Raw genomic sequence first — 24,637 nt, 5'->3', positions numbered from 1 at the left:
GTATTTGATAATTCCAGACATCTGTGTCTTCTGTAAGTTAGTTTTGATCCTCTCTTTGTATCTTTAGATTGTATTTTTTTTTCTGGCTTTTCAGTGGGACCTGTAATTTTTTTTGAAAGCTGGATGTGATGTTTCTAGTAATAGGAGCTGAAGCTTTTAGTGTGAGCTTTTATTTAATTTAATTTATTTTATTTAATCTGGCTAGGAACTGGACTGTGTTTAATGTTGGCTGTAGCTATAGGTGCCACAGGTTTTATTTCATCTAGTTTCTTTGTTTTAGGGTTTTTTTTTCTCCTTCCCTTTTGTCCTTGGGTTTCCTTAAACATTCCTTCTTAAACAGAGTCTGTATCTTGTAGCTTTCTCACTTATAATTTAGTGTTATTATACTTGATTCCAGGAATTGGGGAGGGAAAGTGATTTGTAATCTTATGAATTACATCTGTTTTTTAAGTGGTCCTGAGTCCCTGGGCTATGACTTTTAGAAGTGAATGGCTATATAAAATGTCCACAAATGATAAATGCTGGAGAGGGTGTGGAAAAGAGGGAACCCTCCTACACTGTTGGTCACAGTGTAGCTTGGTGCAGCCATTATGGAAAACAGTATGGAGATTCCTTAAAAAACATTTAGACTTAGCATATGATCCAGCAATCCCACTGCTGGGCGCATATCCAGATGGAACTCTAATTCAAAAAGATACATGTACTGTACAATAGCAAAGGCATAGAAACAACCTAAATGTTCATCGACAGATGACTGAATAAAGAACCTGTGATATGTTTATACAGTGGAATACTACTCAGCCATGAAAAAGAATAAAATATTGCCATTTGCAGCAACATGAATGGACCTGGAGATCATCAGTCTAAGTGAAGTAAGCCAGAAAGAAAAAATATACCATATGATATCACTCATATGTGGTATCTGAAAAAAAATCACTAATGTATCTATAAAACAGACTCAGACATAGAAAATAAACATATGGCTATGAGGAGGGCGAAGTGGGTGGGAAGGAACAAATTGGGAATTTGAGATTTGCAGATACTAAGTACTATATTAAAATAGATAAACAACAAGTTTCTACAGTATAGCACAGGGAACTATATTCAATATCTGGTAGTAACCTATAATGAAAAGAAAATGAAAGGAATATATATATGTATATGTATGACTGAAAACATTATGTTGTATAGCAGAAATTGACACAAGATTGTAAACTGACTAAACTTCAATTTTAAAAAAAATGGGAAAAAAGAAGTGTTACTTAGCCTTTCCCTCCTTAACTTAGGTGAGACAGGAAAGCTAGAGTCTTCTGAGGTTGTCAGATTTCTCTTCCTCCAGGTAGATAATGCTCTGGTGAAATAGTTTACTTTGAGGGCATGACTTTGTTAAGAAGAGAATGCTCTGGGCGTATTTTAGTGTGGTTACTTTTCCGCCTCCCTTGCTCAAGGCATAAGAGAATTTTCCTCGGATCTTCCTCATGGAAACCTGAAAACCTTGTGAGGCTCCTGGAGGTAAAAATCAAGAGAGTGTGCCACCACGCCCAAACTGGTACCCCAGAATTTGTTAACTCTCAAGCTGATCCATACTTGACCTCCAACAATTCATTAGTTACTGTTGAAGTGTTCCCACTTCTTATGTGATTCTCTGTAACTGCCAGTCTCTCCAGTTTTTTTAATTTTGATTTGTGCTGTGACCTCAGTTCACTAATGGATCTAAGATAAGTTATTCATTTCCAATTTATTCATCTTTTTTCTTATAAGCATGGGAGAAAGGACTTCTAAGATCCTTACCTATTGGTGCTGACTGGTTAGGTTTTGTTTTTTTTGTCTTTTTATAAATAAATGAACCTATATGAAATGACATAGCTGTCTGGCTTTTTTGGGGTGCTCTTTTGTTTGAAATGCTTGTGTAACATCTTTAAGGTCTTGATCTTTGTGAGGATCAGGTTCTAATTTCAGTTGGAAGTTTTATGAATTGATTTTAAAATGATTTGTTTTGCTTATTGTTAGCACCTTATGTTTAGTTGCTGCTGCATACAAGTAAGGATAGTGTGGTAAGCACAGTAGATAAAGCATGAGTAGTAAAACTAAACTCAGGTAATTTAATGTGTTCATGAAGTGTTTTTATTAAAAATTAAAAAAATCAATGAACATATGTAAAATAATAACAGGTAGCATTGAACAAAGGTGAAAAACTTCAGAGAAGTATGTTGAAGTAACTGAAAGCACTTTTCTGGACATCTTAGTTTATCCTTAGTCTGTTTAAGTGTTCTGAGTTTTGAGGATTACCCATGAGGATAATGAGTTTTCTATTATGTAAGGTAAGTCATATTAGTCGCTGTGTCTTCAGTTCCCTTAAGGGATGCAGCATAGGGTAGGCTTTGGTTGGAGGTACAATTCTTGATTATCCAATTAGTAGTTGCAAGTGCAAATTATTTAATTCCCTTATTGTATTTAGCAAATAAGTGCCTTTCTGAGCCTCAGTTTCCTGTAATAAAATTCTCATGAGGTTTAAATCAGGCAAGTGTGTATAAAATGCATATTAAAATTTGTCAGGGTTGTGTAAAGAAACCCAAGACAATGTGGACTAAGTAAAATTCCACCATTTACCCTAAAACTTGTTCTTCCAGTGGTTGATATTCGTTGGCACAGTAGAAACTTGTATGGACCTGTATCACATTTGGGAGTAAAATCAAGATATGAACATTTTATAGACAAGTAGGTTTTTTTTAATAAAGTATACTTACATAGTTAATACTGGACAGCTTTTGAAAGGATTTCTTACCATTTTACCTGAATAAGGACATAATTTAGGAGATTTTCAACACTTAAATGAATAGTAAACTTGTAGCAAAAAAAGGAAGCATGGGAAGAATCTCTAGGATTAGTGAAAAGTCAGTTGTGTATTATTATTTAATTTATAAATGAAGTTATAGATACTAACAAATACATAAGCTGTTTCATAATATGTTGTAAACACATATGATAATTTTAAACCTAAAGAAAACCCCTTACATTTATGACTAATTTGTGGAATGGAAGTGGATTACCTTGAAAAAAATCTTAGGAAAATGTTGTTTTCAACTTTTAACTTAGTTTGAGTCAGACATGTCCAGTCTTCATTTATGAAATATAAAATTACATGAATTAAAAAGGAAGATAGACCTTTTCCAGCATCAAAGCAGTGAATTTATTGTATCACAAAAAGGTAGAAGAAAAAGTATTACCTGAAATCTTTTCTAGGTAACATTCACTATTAACATTTCTGAGTGCCATTTTATTGTAATATTTTTATTAGTTGTGATTATACTTTATGTTCAATTTCTTTTGCTATTTTTGGTTAACGTTGTAGCATGAACTGTTTTTCATATTGTAGTTGAACTTTTTTGAATTATTTTTAATTGTTGGTATGATACTGTATGACTTGTATTGTGCCTGTTAGCCGTTATTGTGCATTTTAGCTATTTATAGTTTTTTTTTTTTGGCTATTGCAGATAAGTCATAGATCAACATCTGTGATTAAAATTATTACTTAGAATTATTTTCTCTGTATAAATAAAAAGAGGCAGAATTATTCAAGATGGGATCAAAGGCTTATTGTCAAATTGTTTTCTAAATACTTGTATTACCATTGGCCATTTTTGAGAGTGTCTCATAGCACCTTGTTCTACAATGAGTAGTCTTTTTTTCCCCCTTATTTGATAGGTTAAAAAAAGGTATCACATTTAACACTTTTTATAGCATTTAGTAAGTTATACTGTCATGTTTATTTCTTCATGTATTTACTTTTTAAATGAAAATGTTCACAGTTTTTTTCAGGTTTCTGTAAGGGAACCAGAGCAAAGTAATGTGTTTTGCATTGCCTTATTTATTTATTTTTGGTTAGCACAAAAACATTAATCTGTTAACCAAAGGAATGGTCCTAATTTTCTTTTATTGAAGTATAGCTGAGTTATAATATTATATTAGTTTCAGGTGTATAGCATACTGATTAAGAATATTTTATTGCATATATATTCCCTATAAAGTTACTATAAAATATTGGCTATATTCCCTTTCTGTACAATATATCCTTGTAACTTATTTATTTTACACATACTAGTTTTACCTCTTAATCCCCATCCCTATTTTGCCCTTCCCCGTGCCCTCTCCTTGCTAGTAACCACTAGTTTGTTCTCTATACTGTTAAGTCTGTTTCTTTTTGTTATATTCATTTATTTTATTTTTTGGATCCCACACATGATATTTGTGTCTCTGACTTACTTCATTAAGCATAATACTCTCCAAGTCCATCCATGTTTTTGCAAAAGGCAAATTTTCATTCTTTATGGCTGAGAAGTATTCCATTGCATATACATATACATATATATATATATATATATATATATATACACACACACACACATATATACACATTCTTTATTCATTTGTTGTTGGAAATTAGGTTACTTCCATTTTCTTGGCTGTTGTGAAAAATGCTGCTCTGTACTTTGGGGTACATAAATCTTTTCAAATCAGCATTTTCATTTTCTTTAGATACTTGCTCAGGACTGGAATTGCTGTATGATATGGTAGTTCTGTTTTTAGTTTCCTGCAGAACCTCCATGCTGTTTTTTTTTAATAGTGGCTGAACCAATTTACAATCCCACCAACAGTGTACAAGGGCACCCTTTTTCCCACATCTTTGTCAGCATTTGTTGTTTGTGTTACTTTTGATGATAGTCATTCTGACAGGTGCAATGCGACATCTCATTGTTTTTTTTTCCATTTAATTGCAGTATAGTTGTTTTACAATGTTATGCAAGTTTCTGGTGTACAGAAAAGTGATTCAGTTACACATATATGTATCTAAACTTTTTTGTATTCTTTTCCATTATGGTTTGTTATAGGATATTGAATATAGTTCCCTGTGCTATTACAGTAGGACCTTGTAGTTTATGTTATATACAGTAGCTTGTTTCTGCTAATCCCAAACTCCTAATTTATCCCTCCCCTACCCCCTTTCCCCTTTTGGTAACCATAATTTTTTTTTCTATATCTGTGAGTCAGTTTCTGTTTTTAAAATAAGTTCATTTGTGACTTTTTTTTTTAGAGTCCCCACATAAGTGATACTATAGGGTATTTTTCTCTCTCTGGCTTATTTCACTTAGTATGATAATCCCTGGGTCTGTCCATGTTGCTGCAAATGGCATTATTTCATTCTATTTTTATGGCTGAGTAGTATTCCATTGTGTGTATATACCACAGCTTCTTTATCCATTCAGCTGTCAGTGGACATTTAGGTTGCATCCATGTCTTGGCTACTGTAAATAGGGCAGCTGTGAACTTTGGGGTGCATGTATCTTTTTGAATTAGCATTCCCTCCAGATATATGCTCAGGAGTGGGCATGCTGGTTCATGCGGCAAGTCTATTTTTAGTTTTTTTAGGAACCTCCGTACTGTTTTCCACAGTGACTGCATCAGTTTACATTCCCACCAAGAGTATAGGAGGGTTCCCTTTTCTCCACACCCTCTCCAGCAGTTGTTATTTGTAAACTTTTGAATGATGGCCATTCTGACTGGTGTGAGGTGGTCCCTCATTGTAGTTCTGATTTGCATTTATCTGTGAATTAGTGATATTGAGCATCTTTTCATGTGTCTGTTGGCCATCTATATTTCTTCTTTGGAGAAATGTCTGTTTAGGTCTTCTGCCCATGTTTTGATTGGGTTCTTCACTGTGGTTTTGATTTGCATTTTTTTTGATTAATGATGTTGAGCATATTTTCATGTGCCTGTTGGCCCCCTGTATATCTTCTTTAGAAAAATATCTGTTTGGGTTTTCTACCCATTTTTTGATCTTTTTTTTTTTTTTAGATACTGAGTTGCATGAGCTGTTTATAAATTTTGGATATTAACCTTTTATGAGTCATATCATTTGCAAATATTTTCCCTCATTCTGTATGTTGCCATTTCGTTTTGTTGATGGTTTCCTTTGCTCTATAAAAGCCTTTAAGTTTAATTAGGTCCTATTTGTTTATTTTTGCTTTTGTTTCCTTTGCCTTAGGACACAGATCAAAAAAAAATTGCTATAATTTGTGTCAAACAATATACTACCTATGTTTTCTTCTAGGAGTTTTATGGTTTCTGGCCTTACATCTAGGTCTTTAGTCCATTTCACATTTATTTTTATATATGATATGAAAAAATGTTCTAATTTCATTCTTTTACGTATAGCTGTCCAATTTTCCTAGTACCAGTTTTTGAAGAGCCTGTCTTTTCTGTATTGTATATTGTTGCCTCCTTTGTGATAGATTAATTGACCATAAGCACTTGGATTTATTTCTTGGCTGTCTATTCTGTTCCATTGATCGGTATGTCTGTTTTTTTGTGTGTGTGCCAGTACCTTACTGTTTGATTGCTGTAGCTTTGCAGTATAGTCTGAAATCAGAGATTGTGATGCCTCTGGCTCTGTTCTTCTTTCTCAGGGTTGCTTTGGCTATTTTGATTCTTTTGGGTTTCCACACAAATTTTAGAATTATTTTTTCTAGTTCTGTGAAAAATTCCATTGGTATTTTGATAGGGATTTCATTGAATCTGTAGATTGCTTTGGGTTGTATGATCATTTTAACAAATGTAAAGTTTTCCAGTCCACGAACATGGTATATCTTGCCATTTGCTTGTGTTGTCTTCAGTTTCATCAGTGTCTTATAGTTTTCTGAGTACAAATATTTTACCTCCTTATTTAGATTTATTCCTGGTATTTTATTCTTTTTGATGCGATGGTAAATGGTATTGTTTTCTTAATTTCTCTTTCTGATATTTCTTTGTTATTGTACAGAAATGTGACAGATTACTGTATATTGCTTTTGTATCCTGCAACTTTACAAAATTGATAAACTCTAGTAGTTTTTTTGGTGGTGTCTTTAGCATTTTCTATGTAGGGATGATTTTGATTAAAGCCCACAGTTGGAAATAGTTGCATGTTAAATGTTTGTGATAGATAATTGAACACAGTAATGAGAAAAAGTATTGTGAAGATTTGCTCATCCAGCTGAGCTTGTTTAACAGCTAATTCCTCTTTAAAGTGTTGTTGGAATTTTTATACCTTTTCATAGATCCTCATACAGGTGACATTGTTTATAACACATTCTATCATTAATTTCCTACCTTCCGCTTTTCTTATTGAACTTTACTTCTCTTATGATTCCTGGTGTTGAACCAATGCAACTTTGTTAAGTTGAAGACAGTCTGAGTTTTTCTCACATCAGCTGTAGTTTTTTAAAACTTCTCTTCCAGTTTACAAGAAAACTGTTTTCAAGATGCTCTCAGTTTTTACAGTGAGAGTTTTGCTGTCAGAAGTGATGACATAATCTTGCTTGGCCATTGCACCCATTTTTCACAGTGCCAGTCTCACGCCTGCTTCCTTCATATACTCCTCAAAGCTTTTACTCTTCCTTCATATATTCAAGAAAGCCATTTTTTACTAGCTACTGAATGGTAGCCATGGTTGGCCTTGGGAACAGGGTCTAATGTAGGAAGCAGGGCACCTGATTCTGAGAGATGTGCTTTGCTTATTAATCCCTTGTCACCCCTGGCTCCCATTCCCCTGAACCAGGAGGTGCAGACTTGCTCCATCCACGAATCCTCAGGCACTTCCTGCAATCTAAATAACTTTATTACTCACATAATATGCTAATTAAAATTAATTATACCTCCTTTAGGCTTTTAAATTAAATTACTAGAATATTGTAGATAAAGCTTAAGTCCCATTTGAACTATTTCTTGATCTATCTATATTGGTTCATATGGCTCTGCTTCATTCATTTAACTGCTGTATAGTATTCTATCATGTGAGTATATAATCTGTCCATCCTGCTTTTTTTAGATAATTAGGTTATTTCCAAATTTTCTCTAATAGAAGCAGTACTGCAGTTTGTACATATCTTTGTTTATAGCTTTAGTGACCAGACATGGCACCAATTTTCTTTTAATATTTGCGTGATATATCACAGGTCTTTTTAAAAATTTGCCATTTTAACAATTTCAAAGTCTACAAATCAGTGACATTAAGTACACTGGCAGTCCTGTGTAACCATCATCACTCTCCATTCCAGAACTTTTTCATCATCTTCAAGACAGAACCTGTTCCCATTAAACAGTAACTCTACATTCCCTCCCTTCTCCAGCCCTCTAGTCTGCTTTTTGTCTGTATGAATTTGACTACCCTAAGACCCTCATCTAAGTGGTATTGTACTATATTTGTCCTTTTGTTGTGTCTGACTTATTTTACTTACCATAATGTTTTCATAGTTGATCTGTGGTATAGCACGTATCAGAATTTCATTCCTTTTTAGGGAATATCATTTCTTTTATTCCATGTGTATGCTGTATTTTATTTATCAATTCATCTGTTGATGGACAGAAAGGTGGAAATAAACCTTTTTGGCTCTTGTGAATAATGCTAGTATGAACGTTGATGGTGTAACTATCTATTTGGGTCCCAGCTTTCATTTCTTTTGAATATCTACTTAGAAGTAGAATTACTGGATCTTATGGTAATGTTATGTTTCTCTTTCTGAAGTACTGCTGTACTGTTTTTTCACAGTGAATTCATCATTTGATATTCCTACCAGCATCACGCACAGGGTTCCAGATTCTTCACATCCTCACCAACACTTGTCCTTTTCCTTTTCTTTTATTATTTTTTTGGGATAATAGCCTCCTAACAGGTGTGAAGTGTTACCCCATTGTGGTTTTGATTTGTATTTCCCTAATGACTAGTGATGTAGAGCATCTTTTTGTGTATTTATTGGATTTTTGTATGTCTTCTTTGGAGAAATATCTATTCAAATCCTTTGTCCATTTTTGAATTTGGTTATTTGGATTTTTGTTGTTGAGTTGTAGGATTTATTTACACATTCTGGATATCAGTACCATTTCAGATATATGATTTGGAAATATTTTCTCCCATTTTGTGGGTCATCTTTTCACTCTCTTGATAGCGTCCTTTGATGCAGAAAAGTGTTTCATTTTGATGAAATCTGGTTTATTGTTTTATTTTGTTGCCTGTGCTTTTGGTGTCATTCAAGAAAGCATCACCAGTTACAATGTCATGAAGGTTCCTCCTCTGTTTTCTTTTAAGAGTTTAATAGTTTTAGCCACTATGTTTAGGTCTTTGATGAATTTTGAGTTAGTTTTTCTATGTGGAGTCAGACAAGGATCCACTTCATTATTTTGCATGTGTATATCCAGTTTTCCCAGCACCACTTGTTGAAAAGACTGTTCCTTCCCCATTGACTGTTGTTGACAGCCCTGTTGAAAATCAATGACCATATATATGCAAGGATTTATTTCTGGGTTTTCTATTCTATTGGTCTATATGTTTATCCATATGCCAGCACCAACACTATTTTGATTATTTTAGCTCTGCAATTAGTTTTATTAATTGAAGTATAATTGACTTACAATATTGTGTTAGTTTTAAGTGTACAACAAAGTGATTCAGTTGTATATATATGTTTTCAGTTAAATATATATCAGATTATTTTCCATTATAAGTTATTACAAGATACTGAATATAGTTCTCTGTGTTAGACAGTAAATCCTTGTTTCTTATGCAGTTAGTTTTGAAATAAAGAACTGTGAATTGTTTACTTTTGTTCTTTTTCACAGTTGTTTTGGCTATTCAGAATTCCTTAAGGTTTCCTCATGAATTTTAGTATGGGTTTTTCTGTTTATGCAAAAAAGCTGTTGGGATTTTGGTAGGGGTTGAATTGAATTTGTAGATCACTTTGAATAGTATTGTCATCTTAACAATATTAACTCTTCCAACTCATGCACATGGGGCATTTTCCCATTTATTTATGTCTTTAATTTCTTTCAGCAGTGAAAATACTGCTGTTTTGCAGTTTTTCATGCATAAAGCCTTTCACCTCCTTGGTTAAACTTACTCCTAAATATTTGATTCTTCTTTATGCTATTGTAAATGGAATTGTTTTCTTAATTTCCTTTTTGGAGTGTTCATTGTTAGTGATAGAAATGCAGCTGATTTTTGTATGTTAATTTTATGTCCACTAACTTTACTGAATTCGTTTACTAATTGTCTCAGAATTTTCTTTTGATTATCTTTAACGTTTTCTACATATAAGATGTGATCTGTGGACAGAGACAATTTTACTCTTCCTTTTCAGTTTTTAAACAATCATGAAGTGAACAGAAATTTAAAATTAATTACCAATGATTTTTCTAAAGACCATTTTTGGTCAATATACTCATGATCATGTACCCAAATCTCAGAGGTTCTTTATGGTCCATTGCTAGGCCTTAAAGACAGCAACACATCTATAGCAGTAGGTAGATGACTGGGTGAAAATGAAAAATAGTTTTGTAAGATGTTACCACTGTGGAAAACTGGGTAAGAGATACACGGGATCTTTGCTTGTGAACCTACACTTATCTCAAAATGAAAAGTTTAAAAAAGAAGACTAGTTCCCCTATGTATATATTTCTCCAAAATAATATTACAAAGAGGTGAAGCACTAATAATTTTTGGAACTCCACAATTCTTCGTGGAAAAAAAGTAGTAAAACATTCAAGGCAAAGAACATGGCCCATAGTTAAAAACACTTACAGTAGGACTCAAAACTTCTTTGAAATCCAGTCATTCATGATATGGTTAGCTTACATTAGGAATTTAGATTTTTTTTTTGATCAACTTGAAGATACGCAGATCAGATCTCGCTGGTCATTTGCATCAAGCCCATGTTATAATTGTGTGTCTGTGATCATGAAGGCTGAACATAATCTTCTTCAATGGAGATTTTTAACCATTCTTAAAGGTCATTTTAAGAACTTTTACCTAGGACCCAGAGTTAAGTAATGTATAGTACTGCTTGAGTCAGCTTCACATTTCAATAGAGGGAGGAAGAAATTGACAACCATGGCTGGAATTTATAAAAATAATTTGTAATAGTTCACAATTATGAAACTGATAAGCTAATGTGTGCAGTTTTGCCTTAAGAAAAGATTCTTCAGTTTACAAAAGGACTGATAAGTGCTGCCTTTTAAACAGTTCATTTGGTGTGCTTAAAATACCATTTTCACAAATAAGATTCAATTCGAAGGACCATCTCCAAAGTATGACTAGAATGGTGAGGCAGATTTTAAAGGCTGACATCAGAGCTTTTATAAATGAATGAATGTTTCCCTTCTAAATAGTCACTTTTGGAGGCCATACTGATACCAATGATGATGTTATTCCTGAGGACATTTTGAGAACGCTCTTTTTGTAACCAATTAGAAGGCATGCAAGAAAATAGGTCTTCAGACATACTTTGGATTTTGGCAAAAGCTAATTTTAACTCACCTGATAATTTTTCATTATTCACTGTATTTGGCTTTAAATGATATTTGGCCATTTCCAAAACTCACATCTGCCCTTAAAGAGAAGATTTCTCAAATTAATGGGCAGAGTTTTTTAGGTATTAATCCTTTTTTCACCACTGAACTTCTAGCTCGTCTTAAAATTTATATTATACAAACATGTTTATGCCTAAAAATGCTGTCCTTGACAGAACAAAAAAGTTCTTTGGATTGTATTATCTTGTTATTTTTGCATATGTTGGTACTGTTATTGGGCTTCACTGACTTACCCATAGTCCTGACCTTGTTCAGGTACAGCATGAATTCATGTGATTACTGGCTTTGTGGTTGGATTTCTGTGAATTCTAGGAATGAATGGGATAATCACCATTATGCTGTTTTGCTGTACTCCTTTCATTTCTAAAGAGCAAGTTTTTCATCCTTTGGTAATCTATTGATAGGACAAGATATAGAATGACATAGTCCATTATTATTTTTAACTTTTGGTTATCAGGAATTTTGTGTGCCATGGGTTGACATGTTGCATCTTCTCCTCTGGTTTCATTCTGTAGTTGAAGATTAAGGACACTGAGGGACTTGATGATTCAGTTTTTTTGTACACTTGACTTTTTTCCAACGGAAGGTCATGGCAAAAATTAGAAACCATACCCTCTTGGTACCTGTATTGCAGAATCACGTTTATTTCAATATTTTGTAAAACAACCCTTTCCACCAGAACAAGCAAAATCCCGCACAAGATCTTTACTTGCAGTATGCTTATTATATCTCATTTCTTTTTCCTTCCCTGGATATCTTGAGTTCTTCCTAACCAAACATAGGAAAATGATACAGCGGGGACACTGGACTTGGGGCCCAGCACCCTGATTGAATTCGGGTGGTGTCTGACCCATAAAGGCCTGACAGATGTTACTTGATTCAGTGTTTTAATGTGCAGTCTGTTGATTATTAATGAGGTTGAAGTATTTTCTCTTTCAGTTTTTTGTTACCCAGTTGTATTCCCTTTTTTAAAACATTATGGTTTCTGTTCATTTATCTACTAGGAATTGAGTATTTTTTAATATAATAAGAATGTTTATCTCTATTTTCAGGTTAGTTTGCCTATTAAATTTTGGTTATGGATTTTTTGGAGGTGAATGCACAAGTTCTTATGTAAATAGGTATATACATTCTTGAATTCCTTCCTCTAGTTTGCATTTTTTACTGAGATAAAATTCACATAAAATAAAATTCACCATTTAAACCATTTTAGTATATATAGTTCAGTTAAAAATATTTGGTAAGTTCACAATATAGTACAACTGTCACCACTTTCTAATTTTAGAATATTTTCATTGCCCCAGAAAGATAACTCATACCTCCCAATTCCCCCCTTCCTCCATTCCCTGGCAGCCACTAATCTACTTTCTGCCTCTGTGGATTTGCCTACTTTTGACATTTTACATATATAAATGGAATAATATGTAAGATTTTGTGTCTGTCTTTAGCATAATGCTTCCAAGGTTTGTCCATGTTTTAGTATGGATGAATATTTCAGTCCTTTTTATTGAGGTATAATATTCCATTGTTCATTCATTAGTTGATGACATTTGGGTACTTTCCACTTTTTGGCTATTATGAATATATTTGGCTGCTGTGCTGTGAACATTTTTGTACTTTTTTTTGTGTGTGGTTATGTTTTCCTTCTCTTGGGAATATACCTAGGAGTGGAATTACTGGGTCATTTGGTAACTATGTTTTAACTTTTTGGATTACTACTGAACTTTTTCCTAGTCACTGCACCATTTTACATTCCCACCAGGAATGTAGGTGGGTTTCAGTTTCTTTTTTTTTTTAAATTGACATATAGTCACTTTACAATGTGTCAACTTCTGGTGTATAGCATAATGTTTCATTCATACATATAAATACATATTATTTGTTTTCATATTCTTTTTCATTATAGGTTACTACAAGATATTGAATATAGTTCCCTGTGCTATACTGAAGAAATTTGTTGTTTATCTGTTTTATATATGGTAGTTAGTATCTGCAAATCTCGAACTCCCAATTTATCCCTTCCCAAACCCTTTTCCCCCAGTAACCATAGTTTGTTTTCTGGGTCTTTGAGTCTGTTTCTCTTTTGTAAGTAAGTTCATTTGTGTCTTTTTTTTTTTTTTAGATTCCACATATGAGTGATATACTGTGATATTTTTCTTTCTCTTTCTGGCTTGCTTAACTTAGAATGACGATCTCCGGATCCATCAGTGTTGCTGCAAGTGGCGTTATTTTATTCTTTTTAATGCCTAATAGTATTCCATTGTATAAATATAGTGGGTTCCAATTTCTTTACATGCTTGCCAACCCTTATTTTTGTTTTAAAAATTATTACTGTATCCATTCTAATGAGTGTAAGGTAGTATCTCATTGTGGTTTTGATTTATATTTTGTTCTAATAACTAATAATCTTCAGCATTTTTTTCAAGGACTTACTTGCCATTTGTATGTATCTTCTTTGGAGAAATATAAATCTAAATTCTTTCACTATTTTTAAATTGAGTTTGCCTTTTTACTATTTAGTTGTAAGAATTCTTTATATTATTTAAAGTATATATATTATATAAAGAATACTTATGCTTGTTTAGAAATATGATTTGAAAATAGCTTTCTCCAATTGTGTGGATTGTTGCTTTACTTTTTAAAAAATTTTCATTGACGTATAGTTGATTTACAATGTTGTGTTAGTTTCAGATGTATAGCAAATAATTTAGTTACATATATTCTTTTTGGATTCTTTTCTATTATAGGTTATTATAGTATATTGAATGTAGTTCCCTGTGCTATGCCATTGATCCTTGTTGTTTATCTGTTTTATATATAGTAGTGTGTATCTGTTAATCCAAAACCTCTAATTTATCCCTCCCCGCCCCTTGTCTCTTCACTTTCTTGGTGGTATCTTTTGACATACAAAGTTTTGAATTTCAATGAAGTCAATTTTCTTTTTCCTTCTTTTAAGTTTAGGAAATCTTTTATTATTAGAACTGATCTGTGTGTTTTTTTCCTGCATTTTAAACTTTTAACTTTTTATAACCCTGTTGGATTACAGATAATACCTATATACATAACTTAATAGGATATGATATAATAATTTAGTTACATAAATATTTCCCTGGAAAACTGTGAGATCTTCTAAGTCCTGTTCTACTCTATTCATCTTAATGTTTGTCATTTATACAATTACTGTGTTCTAAGCAGAAAAAAGTAATACACAAAAAAACTGCTGAAGGCTTCTGAAGAGTGCTAAAGAAATATATTTGATAAATTACTGAATTATTATTTTAAATGATATAAATTAGTATTTAACTTGAATTATATTTTGATTGTAGATAAGTGTACAGGTAGATAGTGTTACTCATATTTTCATAGCCTAGGTAAAATAAAGAAAATACATTTTCTTTAATTTGTATTTTGAATATGCATTCTTTCAGACTACTTACACTGTAGTTATATTTTTAGTTTATTAAACTTTATATTTACTTCAATATATGACAGCTAACTAAGGAAATTCTTAAAATTTTTGTCTTGACAGTGAAAGCAAGTTGAATACATTGGTGCAGAAGCTTCATGACTTCCTGGCACATTCATCAGAAGAATCTGAAGAAACGAGTTCTCCTCCAAGACTTGTGATGAACCAAAGCACAGGTAAATTAAAAATAATGTGCAATATCTTCTAGTCTATTTTCCATTTATTTTTTGGGGGAGCAGCTATTAAAGTCTTTAATAGCCCCTATGTAATCTAGTTTTTAGATAATAACTGATATTGGATATTTTAATTTAAAAATGTAAGGTTGTATTTTGGTCAGCTAATCTTTGACAAAGGAGGCAAGAATATACAATGGAGAAAAGATGGTCTTTTCAGCAAATGGTGTTGGAAAACTGGACAGCAGCATGTAAATCAGTGAAGCTAGAACACTCCCTTACACGATACACAAAAATAAACTCAAAATGGACCAACGACTTAAACATAAGACAAGATACAATAAACCTCCTAGAAGAAAATATAGGCAAAACATTATCTTACATACATCTCAAAAATGATCTACTAGGAGAATAGATAAACAAGATTATACTGTATAGCACAGGGAAATATACACAAGATCTTATGGTAGCTCACAGAGAAAAAAATGTGACAATGAATATATATATGTTCATGTATGACTGAAAAATTGTACTCTACACAGGAATTTGACACAACATTGTAAAATGATTATAAATCAATAAAATGTTAAAAAAATGATCTACTAGGGCAGTCTACACAAGTAATAGAAATAAAAGCAAGAATAAACAAATGGGACCTAATTAAACTTACAAACTTCTGCACAGCAAAGGAAACCATAAGTAAAACAAAAAGACAACCTACGGAATGGGAGAAAATTTTTGCCAGTGAAACTGACAAAGGCTTGATCTCCAGAATATATAAGTAGCTCATACAGCTTGACAAGAAAGAAACAAACAACCCAATCCAAAAATGGACAGAAGACCTAAACAAGCATTTCTCCAAGGAAGAAATACAGATGATCAATAGGCACATGAAAAAATGTTCAGTATCACTAATTATCAGAGAAATGCAAATCAAAACTATGATGAGGTTATCACCTCACACCAGTCAGACTAACCATCATTCACAGGTTCACAAACGACAAATGCTGGAGAGGCTATGGAGAAAAGGGAACCCTCCTACGCTGCTGGTGGGAATGCAGTTTGGTGTAGCCACTGTGGAAAACAGTATGGAGATTCCTCAAAAGACTAGGAATAGACTTACCATATGACCCAGTCATCCCGCTCCTGGGCATATATCCAAGAAGGAACCCTACTTCTAAAGGACACCCGCACCCCAGTGTTCACAGCAGCCCTGTTTACAATAGCCAAGACATGGAAACAGCCTAAATGCCCATCAACGGATGACTGGATAAAGAAGATGTGGTCTATTTATACAATGGAATACTCTTGAGCCATAAAAACTGACAACATAACGCCATTTGCAGCAACATGGATATTCCTGGAGAATGTCATTCTAAGTGAAGTAAGCCAGAAAGAAAAAGAAAAATACCATATGAGATCTCTCATATGTGGAATAAAAAAAAACAAATAAACAAAGCATAAATACAAAACAGAAACAGACTCATAGACATAGAATAGAAACTTGCGGTTGCGAAGGGGGAGGGGAGTGGGAAGGGACAGGCTGGGATTTCAAAATGTAGACTAGATAAACAAGATTATACTGTATATCACAGGGAAATATATACAAGATCTTGAGGTAGCTCACAGCAAAAAAAAATGTGACAATGAATATATGTATGTTCATGTATAACTGCAAAATTGTGCTCTACACTGGAATTTGACACAACATTGTAAAATGACTATAACTCAATAAAAAATGTTAAAAAAAAGTAAGGTTGTATAGTTATAGGTGCTTAGAGAAGCATACACTTATGGTTTTATGTGTAATGGAGATGTATTATAGTTGGGGGGTGATGAATGTTGACTGTTTAAAATAGTCTTAGAAGAGGTGGGAACAGTACAGAAATATATTATCCTAGAAGTTATTCATGTATTTCTTTTATTGAAGTACCGTCAGTTACAATGTGTCAATTTCTTATGTACAGCACAGTGTCCCATTCATGCATATACATGCATATGTTTGTTTTCATATTTTTTCCTTAAAACTTACTACAAGATATTGAATATAGTTCCCTGCACTATACAACAGAAACTTTTTTTTCTAATCTGTTTTTATATATAGTGGCTAACATTTGTAAATCTCAAACTACCAAATTTATTCCTTCCCACCCTCTTTCCCTGGTAACCATAAGATTCTTTACTATGTCTGTGAGTCTCTCTTTGTTTTGTAGATGAGTTCATAGTGTTTTTTTCCTTTTTCCTTTTTTTTTTTAGATTCTACATATAAGTGATATATGGTATTTTTCTTTCTGACTTACTTAACTTAAAATGATGATCTCTAGGTCCATCCATGTTGCTGCAAATGGCATCATTTTATTCTTTTTTATGGCTGAGTAGTAATCTATTGTATAAATATACCACAACTTCTTTATCCAGTCATATGTTGATGGACATTTAGGTTGGTTCCATGTTTTGGTTGTTGTATATAGTGCTGCTGTGAACATTGGGATGCATGTATCTTTTCGAATTAGAGGTCCCTCTGGATATATAGCTAGAAGTGGGACTGCTGGATCATATGATAAGTCTATTTTTATTTTGAGGAATCTCCATACTGTTTTCCATAATAGCTGCACCAAACTACATTCCCACCAACAGTGGAGGAGGGTTCCCTTTTCTCCACACCCTCTCCAGCATTTATCATTTGTGGACTTTTGAATGATGGCCCTTCTAACTGGTGTGAGGTGATACCTCATTGTAGTTTTGATTTGCATTTCTCTTATAATTAGTGATATTGAACATTTTTTCACATGCCTATTAGTCATTCATATGTCTTCTTTGGAGAATTGCTTGTTTAGGTCTTCTGCCCATTTTTGGATTTTTTTTTATTATTATTATGTCGTATGAGCTGCTTATATATTGTGGAGATCAAGCCTTTGTCGGTTTCATCATTTGTAAAAATTTTTTTCCCATTCCATAGGTTGTCTTTTTGTTTTGCTTACGGTTTTCTTTTCTGTGTAAAGCTTGTAAGTTTAATTAGGTCCCATCTGTTTATTTTTGCTCTTATTTCTATTTCCTGGTTAGACTTCTGTAGGAGAACACTGCTAAGATACATGTCATTGAATGTTTTGCCTATGTTTTCTTCTAGGAGATTTAGTGTGTCTTGTCTTATATTTAAGTCTTTAAGCCATTTTGAATTCATTTTTGTGTATGGAGTGAGGGACTCTTCTAACTTCATTGATTTGCATGCTGCTATCCAGTTTTCCCAACACCACTTGCTGAAAGGACTGTCTTTTCTCCGTTGTATATTCTTGCCTCCTTTGTCGAAGATTAATTGAACATAGGTCTGTTGGTTTATTTCTAGGCTCTCTGTTCTGTTCCATTTATCCATATGTCTGTTTTTATATCAATACTGTGCTGTTTTGATTACTGTAGCTCTGTAATATTGTCTGAAGTCTGGGAGGGTTATTCTTCCAGTTTCATTCTTTTCCTTCAATATTGCTTTAGCAATTCTGGGTCTTTTTTGATTCCATATGAATTTTAGGATTGTTTGTTCTAATTGTGTGAAAAATGCTCTGAGTAGTTTGATAGGGATCACATTAAATATGTAGATTGCCTTAGGCAGTATGGCCATTTTAATGATATTGATTCTTCCAATCCAAGAGCATGGATAGCTTTCCATTGTTGTAAGTTATCATTAATTTCCTTAATTAATGTTTTGTAGTTCTCCATGTATAATAAGTCTTTCACCTCCTTGGTCAGATTTATTCCTAAGTATTTTATTGTTTTGGATGTGATTTTAAAAGGGATTGTTTCTTTACTTTCTTTTCCTGCTAATTCATTATTAGTGTAAAGAAATGCAACTGATTTTTGTATGTTGATATTGTATCCTGCTACCTTGCCGAATTCTTTTATCAGCTCTAGTAGTTTGTGTGTTAAGCTTTTAGGGTTTTCTTTATATAGTATCATGTCATCCACATACAGTGACAGCTTTACCTCTTCCCTTCCAATTGGATCCATTTTATTTCTTCTTCTTGCTTGATTGCTGTGGCTAAGACTTCCAAGACTGTGTTAAATAGAAGTGGTGAGAGTGGGCATCCTTGTCTTGTTCCAGGTTTTAGTGGGAAGGCTTTTAGTTTTTCACCATTGAGTTTTTTGCTGACTGTAGGTTTGTCACAAATAACTTATTATGTTGAGATATGTTCTCTCTATACCCACTTTGGTAAGACTTTTTATTATAAATGGGTGTTGAATTTTATCAAATGCTTTTTCTGCATCTATTGAGATGATCATGTGGTTTTTGTCCTTTCTTTTCTTGATGTGTTATATCACATTGATTGATTTGCATATGTTGAACCATCCTTGTGTCTCTGGGATGAATCAAACTTCGTCATGGTGTATGATCTTTTTTATGTGCTGTTGGATTCTGTTTGCTAATATTTTGTTGAGGATTTTTGCATCTATGTTCATCAGTGATAGTGGCCTGTAATTTTCTTTTTTGGCAGTGTCTTTGCCTGGTTTTGGTATCAGGGTGATGGTGGCTTCATAGAATGAGTTTGGGAGTACTCACTCCTTTACAATCTTTTGGAAGAGTTTGAGAAGGACTGGTGTCAGTTCTTCTTTGTATATTTGGTAGAATTCCCCAGTGAAGCCATCTAGTCCTGGGCTTTGTTTGCAAGGAGGTTTTTTAATTGCTAATTCTATTTTGTTATTCATGTATTATGCAATAAATTTTTAGGTTGTTTTGTAACTTCTCTGAGTAGATTTGGTACATATTTTTAAAAATAAAAAACATTTAACATCTCATCTCTACCTGTCTTTCTCCTTTCTAAAACTGTGTTGTATCACGTGATGATTACCATCACTTGTTTTGAGGTTTTGTGGCTAGCTGAACACACACAACACACACACTTGTGCACTTTCAGAAGAAAGGTAATACGTACAGGAAGTATTAAGAGATGTAGTTCACAGGGAAAAGCTCAACCATATGTGTACTTATAGTCCCAGAAGGTGAGAAGAGAGGCAATGGGTCAGAAACTAAGAAGAGATACTAGTTGAGTATTTTCTAAAAATAATGAAAGATAATCAAGCCATAGATTCATGAAATACTATGAGCCTCAATCTGGATATATATAAAGAGAACTACAACTAAGAATATCATAATTAAACTCCTAAAGAATGAAAACCAAGTGAAAAATCTGAGCAGCCAGAGGGAAAAAGTCATTGCTTTTTATTTTATTATTATTTTTAAATTTTTTATGAGATTTTTTTGGTGGAAGGTAACTAGGTTAATTTGTTGATTGATTGATTGATTTATAGAGGAGGTACTGGGGATTGAACCCAGGACCTTGTGCATGTTAATCCAGTGCTCTGCCTCTTGAGCTATACACTCCCCCCAAAGTCATTGCTATTTGAATGTTGAGTGTTTTTGAACAACAGTTACAGTGATAGCTCATTTTACAACAGGAATGTTAGAAGCTGGATGACAATGAAATGATAACTTTAAAGTGCCAAATGAAAATAATTGTCAGTGTAGAACTCTGTTCAGTGAAAACATCTTTCTAACATGAAAATTGAATAAATACAAAAAGTGAAAACTTGATTTCAGCAGACCTACACTAGAGGAAATACTAAAGAGTTTTCTTGAATCAGAAGGAAAATAACTTGAAATGTGACACCAAAATACAGAAAGTTATGAATAGCAATGGGAAGGGTAAATACATGGGTAAAACGAAATACGTACTTTAATCTATAATTTCTATTCTTAATTCATAAATTTCCCAACAGTGTGTTCATAGGTAAGTTTTTTCTGCTGAAGTCCAGGATCCAGTTGATGATTACATGTTGCATATAGTTACCTGGCCTTTAGTCTTTCCAAATCTGAAATAATTTCTCTGTCTGCTGGAACCATGGTATTTTTCAAATGCACAAATCTGTTTATTACTTAGATGATTGTCCCTCAATGTGGATTTGCCTTACTATAATTAGATTGAGGTTTCTTTAAATTTTTGGCAAGATTACCACATAAGTGATGTTATGTTCTTGTCTGTATATTATATCACAAGGCACAGAGTATAGTTTTTCCTTTATTGGTGATGTTAACTCAGGTTATTTGGTGTGGTTATTTTGCTACATTAATTCACTATAAAGTTATATGATTTATTTCTTTGTAAATGGTAAGTAATTGATGATTACTTTGAAACTACTGAGTTTTTTTTATCATTATCCATTATTTTTTCTTATTTTATCCTTACTTTCTGCCCTCACAAGATGTTCATTGTTTACTTTGCAGTGTCTCTTCCCCAGCCCTGGAATCAGTTACTTCTCCAAGGAGTTCTGCTTCATTTTATGAGATATGGTATTTAGAAAACAGTATCTAGGTGTATGGTGTGCTCGTTGCCACCAGAATGTCTTTGCTTCCAGGCCCCCTTATAGAGAAAGCCAGTGTATGTGTTATATTTTCATGAGTTGATATTGATACTTTTAATTGTACGTTGGACAACAGGTGTCATTTTAGTCATCCTCTTTTCATATTGTTTTACTGCAACAGAAAGAAATTTGGTTCCCCTTATCCTTAGTGTATGTACTCAGTTGCTCAGTCATCATTATACCCATATACTTTCAAATTTGGAAACAAACCATCACAATAAAGAAACCTAACTAGTGTTAGGTATTCATTTAAAATTTCTTTTTTCTTTAGAATGAAGTTATATTGTTACAGTTCTGTGTCTGGTATTTAGTTGAGGAGTTCTGCTTCTGGTGGTAATGGGAGAGTAGCTCTGTTTGGATAAACAGATAGCTCCCACAGATTCCAGTTATAACCTCTGGCCAAAATGCTAAAAACAATGATGTGGAAGGACTGAACAGTGACAAAAAGCAGACACAAACTGGAGGAGAGTCAACGCATGGAAGAAGGAAGTATTAATGGCTGAATTCCCAATTGTTAAGCCTTTTGTCCTTAAGAATATGCCAGTTAGCTCCAGCAGTGGTGTTTAAGACTTGGATACCGGTCTCATTAGGGCCGTGCTGTGCAAGCCTGCAACCCCATTGCTTCTGATAGCCTCCTTGTGACTAAGATTGAACCAACATAAAACTCAGCATTTTGTTCAAGATGGCGGCATAGGAAGATCCTGAACTCACCTACTTTCACAGACACACTGGGTCTACAGCTGTATGAAGAACAATTCCTCCTGCAGAAGAACTGAGGACTGATTAAACAGCCTCTGCACAACAAACGATACAAGGACCACATAGAGATTGGAGGGAGAGACAGAGACACAGTATCAATGGGAACCCCACTTCAATTCATTGTACTGTAGTGGGGAAGGATATAACTGAGGGGCCTGTGTGCAGGATTACCTGTCCTGGGGCACAGAGAAAAAACAGTCGTAAAGGGGGCCTGGACTATACATGAGTGAAATCCATTTACTAACCCTAGAATGTCTGCTAAATGGTTGGGGGTGTGCTGAAACTTTCTCCAGCATTGAAAGTGCTAGAGTGCACCACTTTTTGTGTTCCCCCCTTCACCTTGATAGCATGAGTGGGAATATGGTTCAGGTGCCGTAGCTGGCCTACCAAGGCTACCCCAGCAAGGCCCTGGCCCACATAAGCTATAGCCATTCTTGCTGAGGCAGCCTGAATGTGGATTGCCTCAGGACCCCTCTGGTCCATGACTGGCCAGGCTTGGCCTGTCAAAGTTGCCTGGTACTTGCAGACTACACAGGGCATGCTCCTGCCCAAGACTATGCCTTCAAGACCGGGAAAGTACCTATTTTACCTGATATATAGAAACAGACACAAAGTCAAACAAATTAGGGACAGAGAAATAAGTTCCAAAAGAAAGAATAAGATGAAAATGCAGGCAAAAACCTTAATGAAATGGAGATATGTAATTTGCTTGGTAAAGGATTCAAAGAAATGGTCATTAAAAATGCTTCCTAAAGTAGGGAGAAGAATAGAGGAACACAGTGAGAATGTCAAAGAATTAGAAAATATAATAAAGAACCAGTCAGAGCTGAGGAACACAAAAGCTGAAATGAAAAATAACACTAGAGGAAATTGACAGCAGATTGGATGATACAGTAGAACACATCAGCAATCTGGAAGATGAAATAGTGGAAATCAACCAGTCAGGAAAGCAAAAAAAATTTTTTTAAATGAGGAGAGTTTAGGGGATCTTTGGGGCAACTTTAGGAGTAAGGATCTCAGATGGAGAAGGGAAAGGAACAGAAAACTTACCTGGAGAAATGATGGCTTAAAACTTCCCTAATCTGAGAAAGGAAACAGGCATCCACTGATGGGACACACAGAGAGTCCCAAACAAGATGATCCCAAACAGAGCCATACCAAATCATATAATTAAAATGGCAAAAGATAAAGACAGAATTTTAAGGGCAGTAAGAGATAAAGCAACGAATCATACAGAAGGAAAACACCACTAGATTATTAGCTGATTTTTCAGCAGAAACTGCAGGCCAGAAGAGGGTGGCATGACATATTTAAAGTACTGAAAGGATAAAACTTACGACCAAGAATACTCTGCCTGGCAAGGTTATCACTCAGAATTGAAGGAGAGATGAAGAGTTTCCCAGACAAGCAGAACCTAAAGGAGTTGGGCACCACTAAATTAGCCTTATAAGAAATGTTAAAGCATCTTCTTAAGGTGGGAAAGAAAATGCAATAGCTTGAATAAGAAAATGTTTGAAAGAAAGAAATCTTACTGGTAAAGGTTAAATACATAGCAAAGGCAGTGGATCAGCCACTTGTAAAGCTAGTAGGAAGGTTATAAGACAAAAGTAATGAAATCAACTAACTACAATGTAAAGAGATGCACAAAGTTTAACATGTAAAATATGATGCCAGAAACATAAAACATTGGGAGGGGTAATAAAAATGTAGTATTTTTATACTGTAGAATGTTTTTGAATTTCAGCAACTGTCAGCTGTGTGTGTGTGTGTAAAAATATAATTATTTATCAACTTGATGGTAACTGCAAATCCAAAACTTACAGTAGATACACAGAGATAAAGAGAAAGGAACTCAAACATAATACTGAAGAAAATCATCAAACTAAAAGGTAAGAGACCAAGAGAAGAAGAAAAGAACAAAGAAAAACTACAAAAGCAAGCAGAAAATAATGAACAAACTGGCAATAAGTACATAACTGGCAATAACAACTTTAAATATAAACTTGACTAAATGCTCCAATCAAAAGACACAGATGACTGAGTGGATTAAAAAACAAGACCCATTTGTATGCTGTCTACAAGAAACTCACTTCAGATCTGAAGACAAACAGACTGAAACTGAAGGGATGAAAAAAGATATTCCATGCAAATGGAAATGAGAAGAAACCTGGGGTAGCAATACTCATACTGGACAAAGTAAACTTTAAAACAAAGTCTATAACAGAAGACAAAGAAGGATGTTACATAATGGACTCAGTAAAGGGAGAAATTGATAGTAATACAATGATACTATCATTGTATTTTTACACTACTTTTTAATACACTACTTACATCAATGGATAGTTCATTCGGACAGAAAAATCAATAAAGAAGCATCAGCCTTAAAAACATTAGACTTAATATATGAACTTAATATATACAGGTCATTCTATCC

General features: G+C 33.8%; 1 protein-coding gene across 7 annotated transcripts in view; it reads left to right on the top strand.

Annotated features, from left to right (window-relative positions):
• The window catches only part of ATRX (ATRX chromatin remodeler), a 237,155-nt gene that overhangs the window by 36,959 nt on the left and 175,559 nt on the right, over positions 1 to 24,637 (top strand). For all 7 annotated transcript variants that reach the window (XM_006218905.3, XM_006218906.3, XM_072955836.1 and 4 more), the window contains one exon: positions 14,927 to 15,039. In XM_006218905.3, coding sequence (XP_006218967.1) covers positions 14,927 to 15,039 — 113 coding nt within the window. The remainder of the gene's footprint in view (positions 1 to 14,926; positions 15,040 to 24,637) is intronic.

This window comes from Vicugna pacos, chromosome X (genome assembly GCF_048564905.1).
Source record: "Vicugna pacos chromosome X, VicPac4, whole genome shotgun sequence".
In the NCBI taxonomy this organism is placed as follows: Eukaryota; Metazoa; Chordata; class Mammalia; order Artiodactyla; family Camelidae; genus Vicugna; species Vicugna pacos.
Note: the sequence above shows the minus strand (reverse complement) of the source record. Positions and strands in the feature narration are given on the sequence as shown.